General features: G+C 41.8%; 1 protein-coding gene across 10 annotated transcripts in view; it reads right to left on the reverse strand.

Annotated features, from left to right (window-relative positions):
• Positions 1-2,315: 2,315 nt before the first annotated feature.
• Positions 2,316-21,964, reverse strand: part of ARVCF (ARVCF delta catenin family member) — a 277,932-nt gene continuing 258,283 nt past the window's right edge. For all 10 annotated transcript variants that reach the window (XM_061370845.1, XM_061370841.1, XM_061370839.1 and 7 more), the window contains 9 exons: positions 20,796-20,923; positions 19,731-19,881; positions 18,190-18,382; positions 16,862-16,973; positions 16,086-16,176; positions 14,868-14,921; positions 10,436-10,527; positions 8,953-9,066; positions 2,316-7,560 (listed from right to left, as the gene is read on the reverse strand). In XM_061370845.1, the coding sequence (XP_061226829.1) occupies positions 8,965-9,066; positions 10,436-10,527; positions 14,868-14,921; positions 16,086-16,176; positions 16,862-16,973; positions 18,190-18,382; positions 19,731-19,881; positions 20,796-20,923 (923 nt within the window). In that variant the 3' untranslated portion in view covers positions 2,316-7,560; positions 8,953-8,964. The remainder of the gene's footprint in view (positions 7,561-8,952; positions 9,067-10,435; positions 10,528-14,867; positions 14,922-16,085; positions 16,177-16,861; positions 16,974-18,189; positions 18,383-19,730; positions 19,882-20,795; positions 20,924-21,964) is intronic.

Below are 21,964 nucleotides of genomic sequence, written 5' to 3' on the forward strand. Positions count from 1 at the left end.
TTATTTCCCAAATTCCACACCAAGAACATTTTTTCCACTTGACCACACTTCTGAAATGCCCTTAATTATTGGTGGCAAGGGATGAAAAGGAAAAAGCCTGACTCAGTTTGCATGACTGACAACTAGAAAAAAGGCTTTTGGTCAGTTGAGCAAATATGATCTGGAGTCACTGACACATAAATGTGAAACCTCCCTGGGAGAAGAGTCACTTTTCAGAATAAAGTAATGCTTTGAATTCTGGCAGAACCAAAAGGTGGGCACTGGATCTTCCAATTCAAATACATCCTAAAAACTTGCTGTGTGTTACTGCAATATCAGCCTACTGCAATTAGAAGACACAACCTGTTCTTTCACAAATCGGGTGTGCAACTGTGCATCTGGAAGCATGTGTTTAAAGAGCACCCACTGAGAGGGTACCGCAAATAGAAAGATCCCAATGGAAAGAACTCCCTTAAAACACCACATTGCCTTCAGCAAATTCTCACAACTCATCACAAACGGTTGATCCCACCAAATACTGGTAATTCAGATCTATTCAGATCTGAATGACAGCTACTCTCTAGGTTCATGACTCAGTCAACACCTGAAAGAGAGGCCTGGTTTCTGCAAGAGCCTCTTTGTTACCTCAGAGGGACATGGTTTTGTCTTTCAAAATATACATAATGCAGTGATGCATGCTTACTTGGTTGAGTAGTCAATCGATTAGGAATTAGTTATAAGGTATCTTATGAATAACAGCTAGTTATATTTGCTGTGCATGTACATTAAACAGTAAAAGATTGTCTTTGCCTCTGGATCTACAGGTAACAATCCCATTACAAAACAACTTCCCACTGCAAAAAACGCCTCTGTCAACTTGTACCAGAATTGAGATTCTGCCATTGCTGTGCTTCAGCTGCACAGAGACCTTCACAGTAAAACACCGGGGAAGAGACCTCTGCGGACAGAATATTCCCCCAAGACAGTGCTGAAACCTGGAACAGATGAGGGCTGTGATATTTCTTACCCGTTGTTACCAGGTTAACCTTTCACCTGCAGAACTCACTGCTTCCATGTGCCCAACCTGTGATAAGCTGGAAATGAAATCACTTTGACAGCTACAAAAGGTCAGTTGTAGAAACAGCATATTTGTTTTAGCTCAGTACCTTACCTACAGCATCTGTTTTTCATTGCTGTATTAGTGTATCAGTAAAGAAATAAACAGATTCTTCATTGCAGCAGAACACTGACAACACCGAGGAGCACGATGCTAAGCCCAGAAGCCCCCATCTTACCGGAGCACTTGTGAAACAAAATCCTGCAGCTGCAAGAACAGAACCTGGAGGTGATTTTACAGAACTGCTGAGGATGCATTCAGGACATCTGAAATAAAGAAGGAAGGCAAGCCTGAGATGACCTTTCAAGTGCTGTTTGCAAGCATTTGTGAGTAAATGGAACCTTACATCAGTGCTGTGGATGGTACAATCAGGAATTGAACACGTGGCACATTTTGTCACTAGCTTTCCACTCACAGAAAACCTGACCTCCACTCTACTTGTGAGACAGATGCTATGTCAAGATTTACTGGGGTTTGCCACGCTTCATGTAGGCATGGCGGTCACTGTGATGTGTTTAGGTGCAGCCTCCCTACTGATCTTACCAACAGAGATGAATGTGCCAGGGGAAGGCAGTCTGAAAAAGAATTCAGATTTGTCAGTAACCAGCTGTTACTTCAAACACATGGTTGACTTCTCAGTATCAGGATTTTTCTCCCCCACATAGCAACAAATGTAAATTATTTGGCACACTCCCAAAATAACCATTTCTTATGTCAACCAAACGGCACACATCAATGCAATAAAGATTTTCTGTTATTCTTACATTTATGAGAATACTTACACATATTTCAGAAATGGGAAATCTTTGCAAGGTTACATGGATTTTATGACCAGATTAGGAAAGGTTACTAACTTCCCAAATGGAAAAGCCATCAGCAAGTTAGGCTTGTAGTCCCAAATGCGCAGGCTTTTGAATGGTGATGCAGATGTCTTTCCCCCAGGAATACAGGTGTATATTAAAAAGGACAAAACCACCATGATCAACAGTTCAGGGTCATGCTGCAACTCCAGCATATGGCAATGAATCAAAATATTTTCAGCTATAGTAAGTTTGGAGGATATTGCAATTGCCCTCACTACCACTGACCTTTTACTAACACTGAGTACACTGAACTGAACTAGGGTTCAATAAACCCCTGCCACAGAACTCTGCTGTTCCAAAGCCAAAGAACATTTGAGGTACCTGACGTAACAAAAAGATAACCAATGGCACATGTATTCTTTCCAGGCATGGTTTATTGAAAACACACCAAATTGTTATCCTACATACCTGGTTTCTAACAAGCATTCTACTTGTCTGCATTATGGAAAGATCCTATAATAATAATACATTCTGTCACGGTAACATTTGTTCTATGAAAAGCATAATCCACCTTTTTTATTTTTCCTCTCCATACTTGTAAAATCAAACCATTCTAAGTGTTTCAGTTTATAGTACAGTGTAAATACAATGCAAAATCCCACCAGTCTAAACTACAGAGAGAATGTTGAGCAGTATTACAGAAAACACATTGTTGATTTTCTTTTTATTCTCCTACCATGAAAATTTTAAGGCACATGATAGTTACAAACACATTAGCTACTAATTACCAGTAAGCTTCTTAGTCTAGTTATTTTGTTTTTCTGAACAGTAAGAACCAGATTGGCAGGCCTTGTAGTACCTGCACTAGCTTCCTCCTCACCTTGGACTTCAGAACATCCTACCCTGATGTAAAACTTAAGACAGAAAAAAAAAAGGTTCGTAACAGCTTCCCCTTAAATGCACTAGATTAGTTACTGTACCAATAAACCAGAGAATTTCTCTGTCAAAGATAAGGAAACACCAGATTTTAGGGGTATCAAAACAAGAAATTTTGCAAGGAACTACACCTATATAAACACCTTCAAAACCTGTGAAAGCACAACTCCATCCCAGCACAAAACTGCTGGCTGAAGTTATTGGCACACCAGTTGTCACTGAGCAGGCAGTCACACAGCAGCAGAGGCTTTAACCACTCTAATGCACCCATTTGGCTTCTGCAGCTTTGCTTACTCACAGGGTTTAACGTGCACCACCCACAGGCAGCTGAGCCGACATGCTCAACTTTAAGGCAAGCAACAAGGTAACTCACCACCTTCAACCTCATGGAACTGCTCAAGGAGTGAAAACTGCTTTGCTAGCACAAGGCTTGCATGCTAGAAAGCACTACTGAAAAGTACTCAGAGCTGTCAAGAACTCACCAATCTGCTGTTACAAACATGCCACCCCTGATGTGTCACAAGTGAGGCAGTTCCTAGTCCCCGAGTCAGTCCCTTTTGTGATGTTTTGGCAACAGAGACAAGATTTGCTTTCCTGATACAACTGCATTCAGAATCGGTGTCTGAGTGCACAAAGGTAGAACTATCACAGTCAGGTATTTTGCCCACAAGACACTGAAGATCAGGACCTGTGGCTGCCCAAGCTGTTCTCTAGGGAGCATTTCAAGCTGGCAACACATCTTGAGTTGTCAAGTTACACTGATGGCTAAATTGCTACTTAACACCGTGACAGAAACAAAATGTCCTTAAGCCTTGCCTTTCCTCTCTCCTCCTGGGTTCTGCAGACAGACAGACCAACCCGGGAAGCTGTAAGCACAAGTACAATTGCTCATGCACTCAACAACCAAACTTGATGCTTCTCCAGGGGAATCTTGAGACACAGTGTTTTTCAAAACCCTTACAGCTCAGCGAGGATGCTGGGAGATGTGCAAACCTTCCCGAGAAGAAAGTTCTGCAGTAATTGCACACCGTCAGGAGTTTCCCTCTCCCCTGTGTTATCTCAGCCCTCAACTGGGCCATCAAATATCCCCCTCCTCTTTAGCAGGAGGCTTTCAACAGCACTGCTTCCTTTCACAACCATCCCTCCCACTAGAATTTCTGCAGGTAGAAATCTCTTCTTCCCCAGCCATTTGCAGGCAGGTTCCCTCCAGTTTTCACAGTGGATCCAACAGGAAAAGAGGAGGTCACACACCTGAGCCCTAAAAAGCACTGCCTGCCTTTTAGCAGGATACTCTAGACCCTACTGCAGCTTTAGTCACACACACTGCCACTTTCCCTTCTTTACATACAGTCCCTACTGCCAAAATACAACAATTACAGGTTCATCCACCCACATCCCAGAACATCCCAGCTCAAACAGTCAAACACTTTCACCAACAAGGGGAGAGGTTAAGGGTAGGGGTGGGCACACATCCCACCACCGAGCTTGTGGCATTAAATCAAGGGCATTAAATCACCAGCCCTGCTTCAAAGTATCTTGCTCTGGACTTCAGCTGGTGGGCTGTTAAGACAAGGTGATAGTGTCACATGCAAATCACCCCCCAATCCAGTCTCCTTCCTCAACATCCGAACAGTTTGTTGAGAAGAAAAAAAGCCACAGTAACGTAAATGATGGGTTATTGCTACATACTGGGCAATTAGTTGTTTTTGTAAGGCATGGGAAGGATGGGGATAAGATGTATGATTCCCAGGGGAAGTCTTGGCCCACAGACTTGGTATTTGACTTCCTGCATCCTTTGCTTTTCTGCAACAAGCCATGTTGTCAGCTCATAACCACGCTGGCTGCCATGAACACTCACCCCCAGGAAAACAAAGAACAGTTTGCTACAATGACCCTGGGCAGCCCATGTAACCTGACAGGGAACTTTGCCTGTCACAGGACTCAGTATAAATATAGAATGGATTTCTGGGGGCAAGTGGGATAGGGTCTGAATTTGCCTCTCAGATACTCCTCAGTGTTTTAAGCCCCTAATGGCAGATTCCAATCCAGATTTTGAGTGCCCCACTGAGAGCCATGTGATATCTGGGATAGGATGTAATGGACATAATTGGCCCCAGTCACTTCCCTTCCTCTTCCCTGCAATTTTCCCTGTTAACCTCTTGCTGGCTCTGAAGTATCTGTACAATAACTAAATCACAACGTCTTAGCAGAGACTCCTTTCAGCAGTCAGGTCTTTATTTTAAGTGAACTTTTGCTCAGACTCCTTTGGTAAATATATGGTTTGAAGTAGATCAGGGACAGACTGACAGCACGGCCCTTCTCTTACACTGTTCTAGTCAGCTACAAAGCAGGTTCCATTGCTAATTACTGAACATTTTTAAAAAAATCCTTTCATATACAAAAAGAATACACCAAGTACATAACCAAAAGTGATATAAAACTCTTCTGTGTAGCTTGGTTAAAAGGGTCTCCGCGTATTGGCAGAACAAGTATGAAAAGAGCACCATTGATATAGTATACAGTCAGACTACTTATCTGGTTTCACTGCCACACTTCATGTCTACACATAGAGACACTGCCCCGACACGAGATCATCACAGATGTATCTCTTTGCTTCCCATGATCTGCTGAGCATCTTTGGCCCAATAGGACTCTCATGCAGCTGAAAAAACCAAATCTTTGCTACCTTAATTTGCTCCAAGCAACTTCACCTTCCCAGGATCCAGAAGTGACCACTGCAGCGTACCTGGAAGATGAGGGTCAAAAAGGGAGGGTGTGAAGGAGCACACAAGTCATCCAAATCACTGACAGCTTCTGGCATCAGTCTTTTTCCCTGAATCAACATATGCTTCCCTCTCTTGCAAACTACTTTACATGGTTTTGTTAACCTATCCTCTGCACAACAATATATATATATAGATATATAGATTTTTTTTATTTATATATATGTATTCATGTCAAATTTTTAATATACTCAAGAAGATACAAAGCTCTTGGTACTTGCTTTTTTTTTTTTTTTTAGTTTTTAAGATTTTTTTTTACAAAAATTTTAGGTGTTTGCTATTACAGTTTATCTGGGGGGAGATGAGGTTGTCGGGTATTTCCCCTTTTTAATTACAAAGGAAACGGCAGGCACTGAAAACCGCAAGTGATGTCTGCTAGATTCAAAACTGTGCTTTCCAGTCACACCGTTTTTTAGGAGCCTGTTTAAAACTAAATGTGGCAATCACAGAACAGTCGCAACCAAATAAAATCAGCAAAAGTCTTCTAATGCTATTAGTGAGGCATTTGCTTCCTCTTCTCATCTGCTGCCCTCCCTTGACCAATGCCTGGAGAAAATCAGTGATCTGAAGTCATTTAGTTCATGGTGTTACCAGGTATCATACATGCAGAATATGTTCTCATAAGGGAAAAATTCCCCCTCACACAAAACAGGCCTTGGCATCTTTTAGGAGAGCCATTGCACATGGGTGGTTTTGACATCAAACAAAACATAAAACGTCAAAACAAAACCAAAGGGACACAGAAATAATGATGATATAAAAAACTGCCAAACCAGTTCCCTTTGTGGCTATTCTTCATCAGGATCTACAGCCCACAGCAATCATAGATCCACCAGTGACAAATTTACTATCAAATATAAGTGACAGACCCATCTAAAATTTATAGTGTGTTCAAAATGAGACACCCTACAAAAAAGCTCCTATTTCCTTCCACTGTGTTAACAGCTATGGCAAAAGAAATTGTTAATCATCATGAATGCAAAACTGGTACATTTAAAATGTAAAAGCTCCTTACTTCAACCTTTGAGAACATGAAAATAAAAAGCCAGCCAACTCCATTCTCAGCAGAGATTTCTGAACCAGGGACACTGAAACCTTCAATAAACTGCTTTTCAGTATGTGGAAATAAAAACAGAGCCATTACAGAATTCAAAAGGCAGAAGTACTGTACACCAGATTATAATGATAATATAGCACTGTGAATGATATAGCTTACTCTAAAAGCAGATTATACAGCTTGCATCAGTTTTGCCGTCCACTCTCCAGTTCATCTGACCAGCGTTTAATAGTTTTTGTTCTGCATTTTCTCCCTTTATTGAAATCCAATAAACCCACTCAACATTCCTGCACTTTCTGTGGAAACAATAACAGAAAACCTAAACATTTTTCCAAAAGCTTTTAAAAATGTTAGCTTCACAGTTCAAAAGAAATCCCCCCGAACAAAAACCAAAACAATGACCCCCAAACCAGAAAAGTGCTATTATCTTCATGGCTACACCTACGATATTATTTCAGTCTCTCCTTCACTTGAGAAGCTGTCTTCTTTGCTGCCACATGACCTTCACTTCTCATACTTGGCACCATCCACACCAAGAGTCACCTAAGAACGCAGCCCATGAGATGGAAGCTTGGGTTCTCTTTTCTTGCTTGCTTTCTTCTTGCAGGAGTGGGAGGGAGAGGGAGGTGGTGGCTATTTCGGGTGGGAATGTAACTGAGTTAAAAAGCAAATTGTCTCGCTGTAAGGCATGGTGCTCCGGGGTTGGCAATGTTGTCAAGTCATTGTGTTTTCTCCCCGCATCCCCCCAGAACCTGCAGCCTGGTCAGTGATGCAGTGCCCTCCAAATCTGAATGGCAGTGGTGACTGATGAGATCCTCTGTGTCAATTCAATGCTTGTTTCTCCCCCTCAATTAAAAAAAAACAAAACGTGGTTGGACTTTAGCCCTGCAAAATAAAGCCAAAACCGATTAATACCAGCACGTAACATGACCTTGGTGATCTCCTGTGGTATGACAGCAACTGGAAATGCCATCCTATCCCCAATACATGGGCTCCTTAAAGGGTATGACTGTGAAAAAAATGAGCACAGCGTCTGTACCCCACCTTTAAGCCTTCACTGTTCAGAGGAGGAGTGCAGGAGTGAAGCACACAGGCACTACTCACATACACTTATCGCAGCTCTTTGGCTAAGCCAACCAGGCTGCCTATGCAGTACTGACTAGCTATGGGAAGCCAACAGTGCCAGGTCTGCTCCATGGCTATGTAAGAGCACCTGGCAACGCTGAAAGACTGCTCTGGGCAATGCTTCCAACCCAGAGCAGAAACAATCTGTAAACACAATTACACCAGACTCTTAGAAGAAAGAGGGGGGAGGTGTGTAAAATCCACCACTATGACCCAAACCACAGGAGTTTTCTTTCCCACTAACACAAATGATTTCCATGTAAAATTTACAGGGGTGGATGATGCTCCATGTTTTGGAATTTGGGCCTTTAAAGGCCTATTGTCTACTCTGATGGGAAACCTGCCCAGTGCCTTCCTGACAGTCACTAAGATTTTCCTTCAGCCATAGCCACGGGCACAAAACCTGCTGTTCCAAGCATAGCATCACATCTGATGGAGTGCCAGAAGGTATAACCAGGGAAGAGGGCTGTCTAGCAAGACAGCAGGAGACAGATTAACAGTGGCAGGAGTGAAGAAAGGCCAGGGACAATACTGAGGAACTTGGCATGCGGCAAAGGCAGAGAACAAGAAAGCAACAAAAAGGCACCTTTCTTTAGTGACAGGAAAAATAAAATACAGAATTGAGAAGTGGGAGTTGTGGGTCATTGTTTATTGTGTGATCAAAATCATCTCTCCTTGCAAAGCAACTTGTGTAGAGCCAGCAGCTTTCCTGCAGTTGGGCAGGGCTGTGCAATTCATGAGAACCTCAAGGGACTTCCATAAATAGTCAAGGATATGCTTTTCCTTAAGTGTCAGGCTAATCCTTATAATGAGTGTAGAGTGGAAAAAACATGGCTGGAAGCAGAACACAGTATTAAAAAATTCATTCCCTTGGCCTAACAGCAGAAATCTTTCACATTTCAGCTGACAACCGATCATTCATAATATTAATTTTCTGCCTGGTTATTTGACAGGTTATTTTTTAATCAAACAGTGGTGTTTGATTGCATTTCATTAAAGATACACTGAATAATACAAACACCGCTTTTTTTAACTGCATTTTCAATTGTCTGAAAGGACCCAGTTAGCAGTTAGCCTTGAGCCTCCACAGCGATACAGATCATGCACGAGACAAGTTAATCACTAGCACCAATTACCATTAAAAGGACCTACCATGCATGCAAATTAGACCCAGGAGTCAACAGGCTGGGGTTTAATGTCACGGGCATCCACCAGATTCACCGAAGCCCTGTTACTCCTGTTAATGTTTTTCCTATTTGTGTCATTCTGCAGCACAGGGTGAGGAGTTAAAAGGCAAAACAGAGCAGATTAATCAAAACAAAACCACCAAACAAGTCAGCTTGTAAAGAAGCACAAGGGAAAATTAGCGGTAAAGGAAGAAACAAGATCAGCAAAGGCACAATACTGACAAAAGCATCTGCAACAGCCAAAGGCTGAACCTCCCTGCTATCAGTATCCATGATTCTTAGCCTCTCTTGAGCCTCAGAGCCACAGTTATCCAACAGCTCACAAGCCAGAGGACCCCACAGACACATTTCTGTTTCACAGCACAGGGAAAAGTATGAGTAGCTGCTACTCAGTTCTACCCAGTCGACAGCATGGCAGCCCATATCCCTGGTGTGTCCACAGGCCAAACTCTGGCCTTACTACCAGGCAAGTTAATATAGGCAGTCAGATGCAGCAGGATACCTTCGTAATTCATTATATATAGAAATATTTTTCTCCAAATCACATCTTTACTTCCCTTGTCCCTAATAACAGTGGGTTTTCCTTTCAATTTATTGAAGCTTGTTTTCACTCAACATGAATCACTTGGATTTTCTGATCTTATCAGCAACATGCTGAAAGTTATTAAGGACAGCCTTTTACAGACTAACAATAGTGTTTCCTACTACTGACTCTTGTTTTCAACGAATCCTCCTCTTTCTCCTTGAAATTACTTCCCCAGAGGAAAACACAAGCTTGTTTTGAGGCCAGGGAGAACTGATGGCCACAGCATTAATAAACTCTCTTTAAAAGGTCTACTGGAAAGCTATATCAATGCAACAGAAATTACACAGAGCCTACTAAGCCACAACTGCACACAACGCACAGGACAGAGCTTTGTGGAGTAAGATTCTTTTAATTAGAAAGTTGCCCAAGTTTGTTTTAGAAGGCCACACATGACTATGCATGTCTCTCTCTTTCCATCTCCTTTGCCCCTGCCCATCAGAACTGTGAATGAGTGCTGAAGACTACTGTTCACCACCCTGCTGTACACAAAGACACCCAAGATCACACCTAGCTCCCTTGGTGAAAACAATGAAGCAGTGTGACAATGTGAAGTGACTATTCTCAGAACAAAGTCTGAGCACAGTTACACACTTTAGGACTAGGGAATGCTGTCTGGTCAAGGGTGACAGAACAAACACCTTCTATTTTTACAAGAATACAGTGATTGCCTGCATTTGCTCCCACACTGGAAAGCAGCGTTTTTGTTTTGTTTCTAGTTAGCCAAGGGTTGAGTTACAAAATAAACTCCAAAGCCCCTTTACAGCCCCCTGGTGAGTAACTACCCTGCATTTCTTGCTGAGGACACCAGGCTTCCTTTCTCTTACAGACACTAACTAGCATTCAGCAGTAAGAGGAAGCTCACTTTTAAAGGTTCTTTCTCTGAGGCATCTCCTGTGTTATCACTGGTCTTGTATTTGCGCTCCTTGTCCCGGTGATCGATGGTGGAGTACCCATCTGAGGAGAAATAACATGACAGGCATGAAGCACAAATAAGAGCAGAAACATAACTGATGCAAGCAGAATTCTTCAGCAAAGAAGCAGGAAAATAAACCACCACAACCCAAAGATGCTGGCAGCCTGCTTTTCACATGAACTGCAGCTCTGAAATAGCATTTTTACCAGCTAAAAACAAAACAGAAAAAAACCTTTTTTATATAGCACTGCCAGATGCTGACATTCATAAGCAAGTAGCCCTGTCTTCATCCCAGCCTGCTGCACTTTTTAGTTCACCCAAGGAAAGCAGTAAGTTTCCATCTTTATGCCCTGTGGCTAATGAGCTCCAAATGCAGCCCAAATCTTGTGCTCCTTGCTTAGCAGCCTGATTAATTGGCTGTGCTCATTCTTTGAATGCTCTGCAGCATGTTCCCACTCTTCCTGAGCCTGACCACTACACACAGGACATGACAATGATTGAGAAGAGTCCCCTTCAGAACCCTGAGAAAAAGGGCCTGTTGAGTTGGAAGAAATCTTGATGCAAACCCTGCTGTGCTTGGACTGTCTTTCATTACGAAGTGGCACCTGTTGGTGCTTTTTCTCCTGGCAACTAACAAACAATCTGAAAGCATGAAGAACACGAAGAAAAGCGTGAGAGGGTTTTATGAAGCAATGGCTCTAATTATTTCAGAACCTTTGTTTTGAATCATTGTCAGCCAATGCAGATCTTTATTTTCCTGATGCACCACATTTCCCTTATTATCAGTGACAAACAGATCCTCTTGAGCTCTGCTTTGACAGCTTTGTAATCTGGAGTAAATGATGCTCAAATTTGTAGTTCCCTGCAGGCTTTTGTCTTCCCCTATATAACTGAGGGATCATTAACGTTTTCATCTCCTGACAAACTGGGTTCTTAGAATACCACAAAAAGGTTTTACGTAAACTCAAAATGCTCCTCTCAGTTTATTTCTTGCCTACAACAGGTCATTAAGAAAAAGTAAGTTACGTTTTTTGTGGGTTTGCCATGGCAGAGGCACTGTTTGCACACGACACACACAGCCAAGATCAACTGGGACCAAACGCAGCCGCAGAGCGGGACCCTACCTAAATGATGCTTATGCTGGCCATGGCCAGGTTAGTTTTAAAAGGGCTGTAATTTTCCTATGCACCTCATGAATCCAAGTGCACACAGACCTGCAGCAAGCACCTGAAGTAGCATCTATTTATGTATGTATGGATAGTAACAGATTATTTAACTGCACTGCCTAAAAATAACTGAAAAATTTTAGTTACACATGTAGTACACAGATCTTAAAGCATGAAAATGATTGCTACATAGAGCTTTACTAACAATTACTTGCTGACAATGAAGATGCCTAACATTCTTGGCTATTCCTTTCAACCAAAAAAGAGAAAACCCAAAGGCTCCCAGCTGCAGCCAGCTACCCAGCCAGCAGTTGTGGAGGAATGCATGACCATTAATTCTCCTTCAAATGACAGACATGAATACTGCTGGTAAGTCATATCCTAATCTAAAGATTCACCATTTATTTATGAGGAACTAGTTCACACAGATGTGTATTTAAACAAGGGAAACATGCTGACTCCCCAGAGAAATCAAGCTGACCATAACTGAATGGTATCTTTTGACAATCTAGTGTTAACCATACTCCCAATGATGTAACAGATCACTTTGCCTTTTTGTGGTGCCATCATCGTGGGAGATCCACAAACAATTTAAATGAATTGCCATGATACAAAGGAAACCTTTAACCTGCCCCCGGAAGGAAACAGCTACTAAGTGAAGTCTGGCAGTTGTGATACTTCCCAGGGAGCAAGGTCAGAAGTTAGAATTGCAATCACAAAAAAATTGAAAGCAAAACAGATCTTTAATACCACTAAAAAAAAATTAACCCCCCAAGCTTAGGCAGGACAGCAGCAGCAGGAAGATCAAGCACAGTGACAGTATTCTATCAACAAAGACTGGTCAAAAACTTCGCTCTTCATATCTAAGTTCCAAGATACTTCACAGTTCACACTGCCAGCCCACTGTTGTGTGGTCTGCATGCCAAGAGTGCCACACACATCAGCACTAAGGGATCATGTGTTTCTAAAACCCACACACTGTGCTGTGATTCTGTCAAGATAAGCAGCAGTGGAGATGGTAAGTTCATGACCTGACCTAATAAAATGACAAGTATCTTCAAGGAGGCTGCATCAGAGGAGTAATACTCCAGTGCCCCAAGGACCACAGCTCTCCAAAGTAATTAGGCAATACTTCTTCTATGTTTCAGATTCATTCTAAGAAGTGATCAGAATTAACTGTTTCAGTCACATGAATGATAACTTAGAGCACTATTCTGAGTTAATACAACTGAATGCATAAACAAAAGTTATATTGGTCAATAGAGGCACACCCCATTCTTGGCTTGTTTATTCCTCTTTCTCAACTTTCTGCTTGTTGTCTTCTGTATTGTTTCACTATCTCCCTTCCACTCTGCAGCAACATTTTTATGTCATCACAAATTACAAGACTGAATGCCTGCTCAGTGTCAGTCCATCTGTGCCCTGACACAGCTCTTAATTTACAGAGATCAAACCTCTGGCCCCATCAAAAGCGAGGAGGAGGAGAAAAGTTACGCCTAAAGATGGGCATGCAGGACAGTGGCATCTGAACTACATGTCTGGTCCGAACAATTTTCAGCTGTTAGATGCTCTTCTCTGACTGGAGGTTAACTGAGGCACACATACAGTTTTAGAGAACCCTCAGATTTGGCACACAGCCTGGAGATCACAGTTCTGCTGCTTCTATAGGCAGCCCAGGGTCACAGCCACCCTCAGGCAGCACCCTGACAATAAACATTGATGATTTTCAGATTACTTGGGTGAGAAGTCCCTTCTTGGGAGCTGATAAAGTCTGACAGACCTGCACTGTCTCTGCACTAGGCTGTCCAGGGCATCCCACAGTAACTCTAATACAATGTTTTCTTCCATCCTTCAGGAGCAGAAAAAAAGAGAACAAAACCTCCAGAACAGAAGACCACAATGAAGTTAAAATCAGAAAATACAGTCTAGTATTGTAAGTATGCCCATGAAACAAAAAACATACAGCTTTTAGAGGAGCCTGAAGTTGTTATTCCAGTTCCTGGATAATTTAATCCCTTCTCAGTTGACCTCTGAGCACAAAGTTATAGTCCTATTGGAGTTGAAAGACACTCAAGAGCTGCAGTTAGGAAAACTTGACAGATTTCATCTTCTAATAGTGATAAAACAACGGGAGAACAGAACAGCCCAGAGAATCTGCCCGATGTTGTACACACACTGTTAATTTGCATTTCATCTTGTACTCAGAGCTGTACCAGTAACTCCTGAAAGCATAAGGCAACAATTAATACTGAACCAATAAACCTCCAGCACTGCCCAAACTGCAGCACCTGTGAGCACACAGCTATCCTGCCAGGCAATTTTCTTGCAAGTTATTTTCTTCCATTGTCAGAACAAATGTTTCAGTGTTCCCTTAGGCAAAACTCATATGGACAGTTGATTCATGGCAGGTGGCATCTCATTCTTCTAAGAATACAAAAGGTAACAGATACCTGTCATTTTAACTTCAGAACATGCCTGGCTTTCAGTCTTGATTCTAACTTGCTATTTTTTTCAGCTACCATCACAACAGGAGGGTATCAAATGGGTTTGTTTGGAGGCATTAATACAGGTATTTAAATAAAAATATCGTCAGCTGGAAGAAGTGAAGCAAATTCTCAAGAGACCACACAAGCCCTTTACCTACCTCGGTAAACAAAAAAACCCCTACCTGTACCAGTCTTAAACTACAGAGCTTATTAATCTCAAAGCACTTCAGTGACAGTAGGTGGCTGTTCTCTGTCTACAGGAAAAGCCAGGCTTGGCTAGATGCAGGTAAATGAAAAGTGGAGCCAGGAATATCATACACAATAACTTCTTATGGCATTATCTACAGGAAACAAAGGTAGAATGGATTTAAACACAAGCATTACATTGAAGTAGATTTTCAACTCTTATCCTTCTGAATTGTCAGGCTTCCAGATCTGTAATCCAGCTGCCTCAATGGCCAGAGACTAGAACAAAACCTAGGTCAGCACATCTCAATATATGATTAAAGTAATGGAGAAATTGGTGTGTCTGCTCTACAGGTATTTAAGAGGAAAAAAAAATAGGGGAGGAGGAAGATGACAACCAAGCTTCTGTAAGGTAATGTCCTGCTTTTAAATGTCAGCTTTATCCATCTGAAATAATATCTCCTAGGGAAATAGCTGAACTTTCCTGTGAGTGACAGTGTGCTCTATCGAAACAGACAGAGTTTGATCTATGGCTGAATTCACCTGGGCCAAGTTCATCCATAGGTATCATATCACGACTCCCAGTCTTCTCGTTATCTATAAAACAGAAATGTTGAAACGACTTGAGTTACATTTGCTTTTCTCAAAACCTGGTAGTTTCACAGTAGTTACAGAACCAGAAAGGTCCATAAGGTACTGAATGCAGAGACTATTATAAAAAAAACCCACCAAACTATTCAATTGTTACCCATTCAGAAAGTTTGATTTAAGCTCTCCAGAGAGCTCATGTAATCCTTCTATTTTCTGCTTTGGCACTGTAATATAGAACTCCGTCTCTCCAAGCAATAACAGAAAGCGCAGTTCTGTTTTGGACTACCTTCCACCATTAACAGCCTCTCTCCAGAATAGAAGAAAATGAAAATACGTAAAGGTGCAGCTTCACATTGCACACAATTCATTCTGGCAGCCTGCTGAGCCAACAGAAAAGCTAACCCATAAAGAAAACAAGAAGTCTAGTGTCAGATCAGCAAATGGACCCGTCATCCTCTTTCTGCATTATCTGCTAGATTTGATCAAAGGAAGGGAAGGTGGAAACAGGCAGGTCAGTGTGGAGCTGTGTTTTCTGCAGTAATCTGCAGTTAAACCAAGTAAAACGCAACATGGCAAGTTCTGCTGAAGTACACAGAACATTTCCGAGAAGAAATTTTGACATCTGAGCATTAGAAACTAGAAGCAGACTCAGAGAAAAGGCAATCATAATGAAATTAAAGCTGGAGCTACACCATGGATGTGTGAGGCCTCATGGAAAAGCACAGACAGGTTTAGCTGGAGTTTGGATAAACCCTTTTCCAATGAAAAACCTGCTCAGGAGAGGAAGAAGCACTGCCAAAATAGACATGTTTGTTCAGAAATAAGAAGACTCAGTACTAGGCAGGGGTAAGGCCAAGGCCTGGCTGAGATGAGATTTATTAATATAAAACACTGGCAAACAAGGCTGTTCTCCCCTTTCAAAGTGCCAACTCATGTTCATCCCAAATTCTCCCACGAAGATTTAACTGTTTTTGTTACATTCAAGTTGAGAAACCAATATCGGTAGTGTACATCTCACAAGGGAAGGAATACTACCCATATCCAGCTGAACAGGACCCCACGCTTTGGTACAGTGGACACGCTTTTACCCCCTCACGCAACAACACAGATGTGGCAAATCCAGAAAAGAAGCAAAGTACAACAGAAAAAGTGATGAAGAGCAGAACTGACCTTGACTTTTATCCACCAGAGGCAAAGTGCTGTCATCATAGCCAGACCTGCCTGCAGTACCTTTGGAACCTTTTGGTGGTGCAGAAACAGACTAGGAGACAAAAATCACATAAATATGAAATTGCTACTCAGGGAAACTGAACAAGAAAAACCAAACAAACCAAAAGTATGGAGAGAGATTAAGGAATGCTGTTGAGCCCCTCATCTACTGAGAATATGGCACTGGAGTATTTTTTATACTCATATAGATTTGTTGGTGATGTTTTTTTTTTTATCTAAATGGCCAACCACTGTTGGCCTGTAAAAGGAGTAAAAAAGCTTTTCATAAGCGAGGATCAGGAGGCTGGTTGACAAGAACATGTGGCTACCCTAGGTGCTACATGGAATGTTTCAAATGAAACAATTAAGAAAAGACACATTAATTCTTCCTCCAGTAAAGCATGGGCATTTGGTCTATATGAGGTGCCAAACTTCCAAAACCTAGAGCTACATTTCACAGACCACTGAAAAGCATACCAGGCAAGTATATGCATGATGCTGCGACTGAATCATAGAATGACAGGACAGGTAGAGTCGGAAAGGACCTTAAGATCATCTAGTTCCAACCCCCCCACCATGGGCACAGACATTTCACCAAACAGAACACAATACATCGTTCTATCACCTAGAAGAACAGAATCAAACCTCGCAATCTATCAGACTCTAATATTAGACTAAGTTATGACATATTTCACACAGGCATTTCCATAAAGAAATCTAAGACCCAGCATCTTTACCTGGAAGTGTGATTTATTCCACCCATCCTTCTGCAGGGCATTTCGTAGCTCTTTATAGCTCCAGATCATCTGAAGAATGTGAGATGCTGCTTTTGTTTCCCTGGGAGACTGGCTGATTTGCAAGATAAAATTAGAGCTTAAGTATCAAGCAGTGTAAGACTATTCATATGTTGACCTCTTTGCACCAAAACAACATCCAGGAAATAGCTAGTATTCCATACCTCTAAGCTGTAAGATATATGTGAAATCATTCAGTGATTTTGTCATACGTACAGGTATTTGCTGACAAAAAAAAAGAAAAATCCAAAAGCTGCAAACTGTGCAGATTTCTGGGTTTTCCCAGGTACTGCTGGGCAAGCACTGAGGCCAGGGTGACCTTCTGTCCTGTAGCTGTTATTAATAAAAACCAGACAGATCCATCCTGCCTGGATTTATTTAGAAAAAGCCCAACCAAACAAAAAAAACCCACTTTACTGGGAAACAAAACCAAAAAGTTCCATGCCACTTCTCAAACCTTCCCTCTAACTTACATATATTCCTCACAATTCATTGAAGTGGCTTCATGGTTTAAATTACCTTATGAAGCAATCTGAGTCAGCAAAAAGCAAGTGATTTTTAAAGAGAAAATTAAATTTTATCCATTCTTTCCTAAGTCAGTACACAAGCACTCTCAATAAAGTAACACTGGGCTCGATCCTTGGTGGGCCCTCACATTTCCTAACAGTACAACCCAACGAAGTCTTCAGCTACTCCCCCAAAAGCTTGCTGAAAACTATCTATAAAGTCTAATGTCTAAAACATCTATAATGTCTGTTTGAACTATATGGAACAAAACTGTGTCTAAAGCAGTCAGAAGAGTTTTCAACAGAACTGGAGAGTGAAAATTTGTCACTTCAAATTACCACCAGCACCTTTCAGCCAGAACAATTACTGCACATCAGTAACCATTTTACTTAAAAGAAACAGATTTCATCACTGGCATTCCAGGAATGGAATGCTGCCACAGGAAAAAGGCCTCCCACACTAAAAATAAAGACCCGGGTTTCATGGCAGATGTCTGCTAAATGCATACACGTGCTACAATGTATCTGACAAGGACCCAGAATGTCTTAACATGCCTGAAGTGACTACTCAATTTACTTTTCAATCAAGTAAACCTATTAAAGGTGTTGCCTGTTTCTACTGCATATATATTAACTACTCTGAAATTAAAGCCTCTGAAAGGTTAGGGTGCTTGAATACTTTTGAAAAGCAAAAGCTGCTGTTCATAGTGACATTTTCTTGTTTGCTGAGAGCTCTTACGCATTTTGCTTTCAACTGTCACTTACCTTGACTTGCTGATAGCTACCAGCTTCTGAATGCCCTGTGTCTGGATCAGAGACCTTGCATTTTCTGAGCTGTCAGTAATGATTTCATGGATGGTATTCAACACCGCAACCACTGTATCCTCTTCCAGGTTCTTTGCAGATCTCTGCTGCCTGCTGGGCAAATTTCTTACCAACTCACCCATGGCGTAACTACCTAGATAAGGGGATGAGATACCATTAGTCAGCCCTAATAATTATTTCAGCTTCCCATCCTGTCAAGGTGTCTGATACGTCAAAAAACTTTACAATGCACATGTTTTGAACCTCAAGACTGTAACTCAACAGTGTACTTAGCATATATTATTTCAAGGTGATTGCGAGTTGATACCTAAGAAAAAGTCCTTCATCGTGAATGCTAAAAGGTATTTGGGGGAAAAAAAAAAGAAACTAAGAATATTACAGCTAGCATCTATCATAGTTTGCAATGTCTGAGGCAAAAAGCATCCAGTAGCTGTTGCTAATGCCACATATTCATGCTAATACACGAACATGGCTTATTCAACTTAGTCTTGTAATAGGCCTTCTGGGGCAAGGTGTGCAGCCATGCATTTATTAACCTTCCCCCATCAAAAGTTAGAGTACTTCCTCCTGGGTGCAGTTAGCCTTCTCAGTTCATAGTACTGAAATAAAAACAGGAGCCCAGAATTTATCACTCCCAGGTGTCTGTACCATTTGCCTAGCTACACCTCTGAATTATTAAAGAAAGGACCTGATGTATAAGGTGGAATCCTACCTTGCTCTTTGTCAGCATCAACTTTGATGATGGCCCTAAACATGCGACTAATACTTCCTGGCCTGACCAGGTTGTGGTTTAAACAAATATATCAGTTAAATATAGAGGCAACCAGAGGAAAACAACTCACACCTGGATCTTTCTAGATTCCTGCTTATGGGCAGGGGAATGCTTATTTACTCCCTTGGATAGGAGTTAGGGAGCACTGCTGAAGAAGTAACTTGAAGAAGAGTAAGTTATTTGATGTCTAGCTTATATTAAGTATCTACCACACAAAAGGATGAGAAGGGAAGGAGGAAGCAAGAAGAAGGGGACAACTTTAGAGCCCAGATTTAGGCGACAAGACTCCCACTCTAATCTAAACAGCAGGCCTAATGTCTCTAACTACCATGTGCAACTAGGAGCGCACGTGCCATATCAGCCAGAGCTAAGGAAGAGACAAGGTACCTCTTAACCCACTGAGCCATCTACACACGCTCCTCCCTCTCCTGCAAAAATCTACATCTGTTTTTACTCTCCAGTTAGGTATTTCCCTCCAAGCCCACTTTGTTTAAATGGGCAGAGATTACATTCTGAGATGACAGCTCTCCACTTGGCAGGGATTATTACACTCTGAGATTACAGCTCTCCACTTGGTGGCTATAGAGTAACCTTAGATAATGTGGACGGAAACTCCATACAAAATGAACCCCATCACATGTGACAGAAAATGCGAGTTATTTCAAGGGTATCCAAGATCCCAGACTGGTTAGAAAAAGTCAGAAGATACCTATAAGATCTTTATTGCGACGATCCATGGAAAGGTTTCTCAGGGCAATGGATACAGCCCTCACAACCTTGTCAGAGTCAGACTGGAGAAGCTCCACAAGCACTGGTAAGCCTCTCTCCTTCCGCACTGTTGCACGGATGTATGTTGACCACTGATTAGAACACACAAGGGAAAAGAAACAACACAAAGTACTGTGAGTTCATATACCTGCCCTTTTGTTGCCCCAGGCATTTATTTCACTGCTGTAAGTCATTTTCTTCCCCCTCCAAAGACTAGTCAGGTTGTGTGATGCATCACTTAATGCATCACAAGTTCACCAAGCACCAAGGAAGAAAGGATGTAGAAGTTCATTCTACAGTGTAGTAAGCTGCTGGGAAAAGAGGACAGAAATAGAAGGAGCATTATCTGCCACCATCTGTTCTGCACACACCTCAGTGTGAGAACACATCCCTCTGCACTAGGAAAAAAAGAGGTCATTTGGAGGGAACAGTAAAGTATCCAAAGCATCTATTATCTTCCCCCACCTCCAAGTTCATGGTTTTCTTCTGTTTCCCGATTGATTTTAAAATAAACTGCATTCAACACAGCTGTAAAACCACCCCACTAATCCTCAGACTGCCATGTGGTTCTCAAAGTGATCAGACATACCTATAACTGCCTCATTAGTACTGGTGATGCTTCAGACAGGATCTTAGAGGACACTTTGGAGTGCAGTTTCCTGAGCAGTCTGACAACCCAATGAATTAAGTATTCAGGACACTTAATCATCTAACAACACACTTTTCTGAATAGATGAAGCAATAGTTAAGTGGTTTAAGTAGTAAAAGCTGCCCATGGTTAAATCTTCACGAGCTTAGTGACACTTCCACTATGTGAACACCATCTTTCCAGAAAATGAAAAATATCTTAAGTGGGCAAATAAGATGTAAATAATTTCTCTGAAGTGCCCACCTCCTTCCTTTTAAAAATGTAAATGCACAAAATAACAGCACACTTATAATAGGACACACTTCATTCTTTACGTACACAGCAGAAAATAAAGACTAAAGAGAAAACTACACTCACCGTCCAGTTGCCAGCACTGAGATTCTGCAAAGCCCCTGCTGCAGCTTCCAGAGTGTTGAAGTTCTGACTTTCAGTGAGGATGGACAGGTACAGCCGGACCACATCTGGCTGGTACAGCAATTCAAAGCCTACAGGTGGGGGAAGAGAACAGAAGCAAGGGAAGCAGAGAAGGCAATGTGTGAATAAACGTATAACATATTTATTTAATCATGGAAGAGAACAGGTAAAAGAGAGCTACATCACAGAAGGAAGGGCTTCTGCCATATCCAGGGCATTCTACCCACAGCTGCTGAAAACGGTGCACACAGGAAATCATGCCCAGGACATTCACCTGGGCTGAAGGTCCCTTTCCTTGTCTCCAGGTTAGCAATTTTTTTCCCAAATCTCCGCTGTTTTCCAAATTATGAGCTACACAGTGCCCTGCAGGCTGAGCCTATGCATGTAATAACAAGATGACAAGAGACAACTTTGGTCAGCCACAATTCTTTCTTTGCATTTCTAGATTGGGTTCCAATCCTTGCGCTCCTGTTAGCATTTACATCTCTCAGTACATTTACACACACAAACAACAGGCCCAATGAGACCAAGCTACACAGCTGTATCAACCACCTCCTTTGCACGCAGAGATGACAAAAGATGCAAGATATCAAAGAAGCCCCAGTTGGTAGGGGAAGGGAGAAATGCTGACTTCAGTTCAAGTATCAGGTAAAGAAACACACCAGCACTGTACCACACTGGGAGACAGCAACAGACACATTAACTAAATATCCCCAGAATTGCTCTATCAGCTTTGCAGTTTAAGCACAACAGGAATGAGAACTATTCCCAGCTCTGTCATGGATTTCCTTTCATGGTGCTGAGTAATTGACAGTACCATCCGTGTCTTGACTTCCTCATCCATAGGATTAGGATTTATCCATCTACCCACATTAAAAGGGGGTATTAGGCAACAACTCCATCATTCCAAGTCATTGTATGTTTTGAAGGACTTTTTGGAAGACTGTCTTTCTTCTCTATGTGCAAGGCAGGGAACCGACAAACACAGATCACCTCTTTGGTAGTTTCTCTTCAAAATCACCCATGTCTCACATGCATACTTTCCAGCACATATCACAGATTATGGTATTTCAGACATCTTGGATCAAGCCTAGGAGCAAGAAGACTGGACA

This window comes from Neopsephotus bourkii, unplaced genomic scaffold (genome assembly GCF_033783945.1).
Source record: "Neopsephotus bourkii isolate Nb327-2 ecotype Australia unplaced genomic scaffold, CSIRO-AGI_Nbou_v1 NB_1542, whole genome shotgun sequence".
NCBI classification, from domain to species: domain Eukaryota; kingdom Metazoa; phylum Chordata; class Aves; order Psittaciformes; family Psittacidae; genus Neopsephotus; species Neopsephotus bourkii.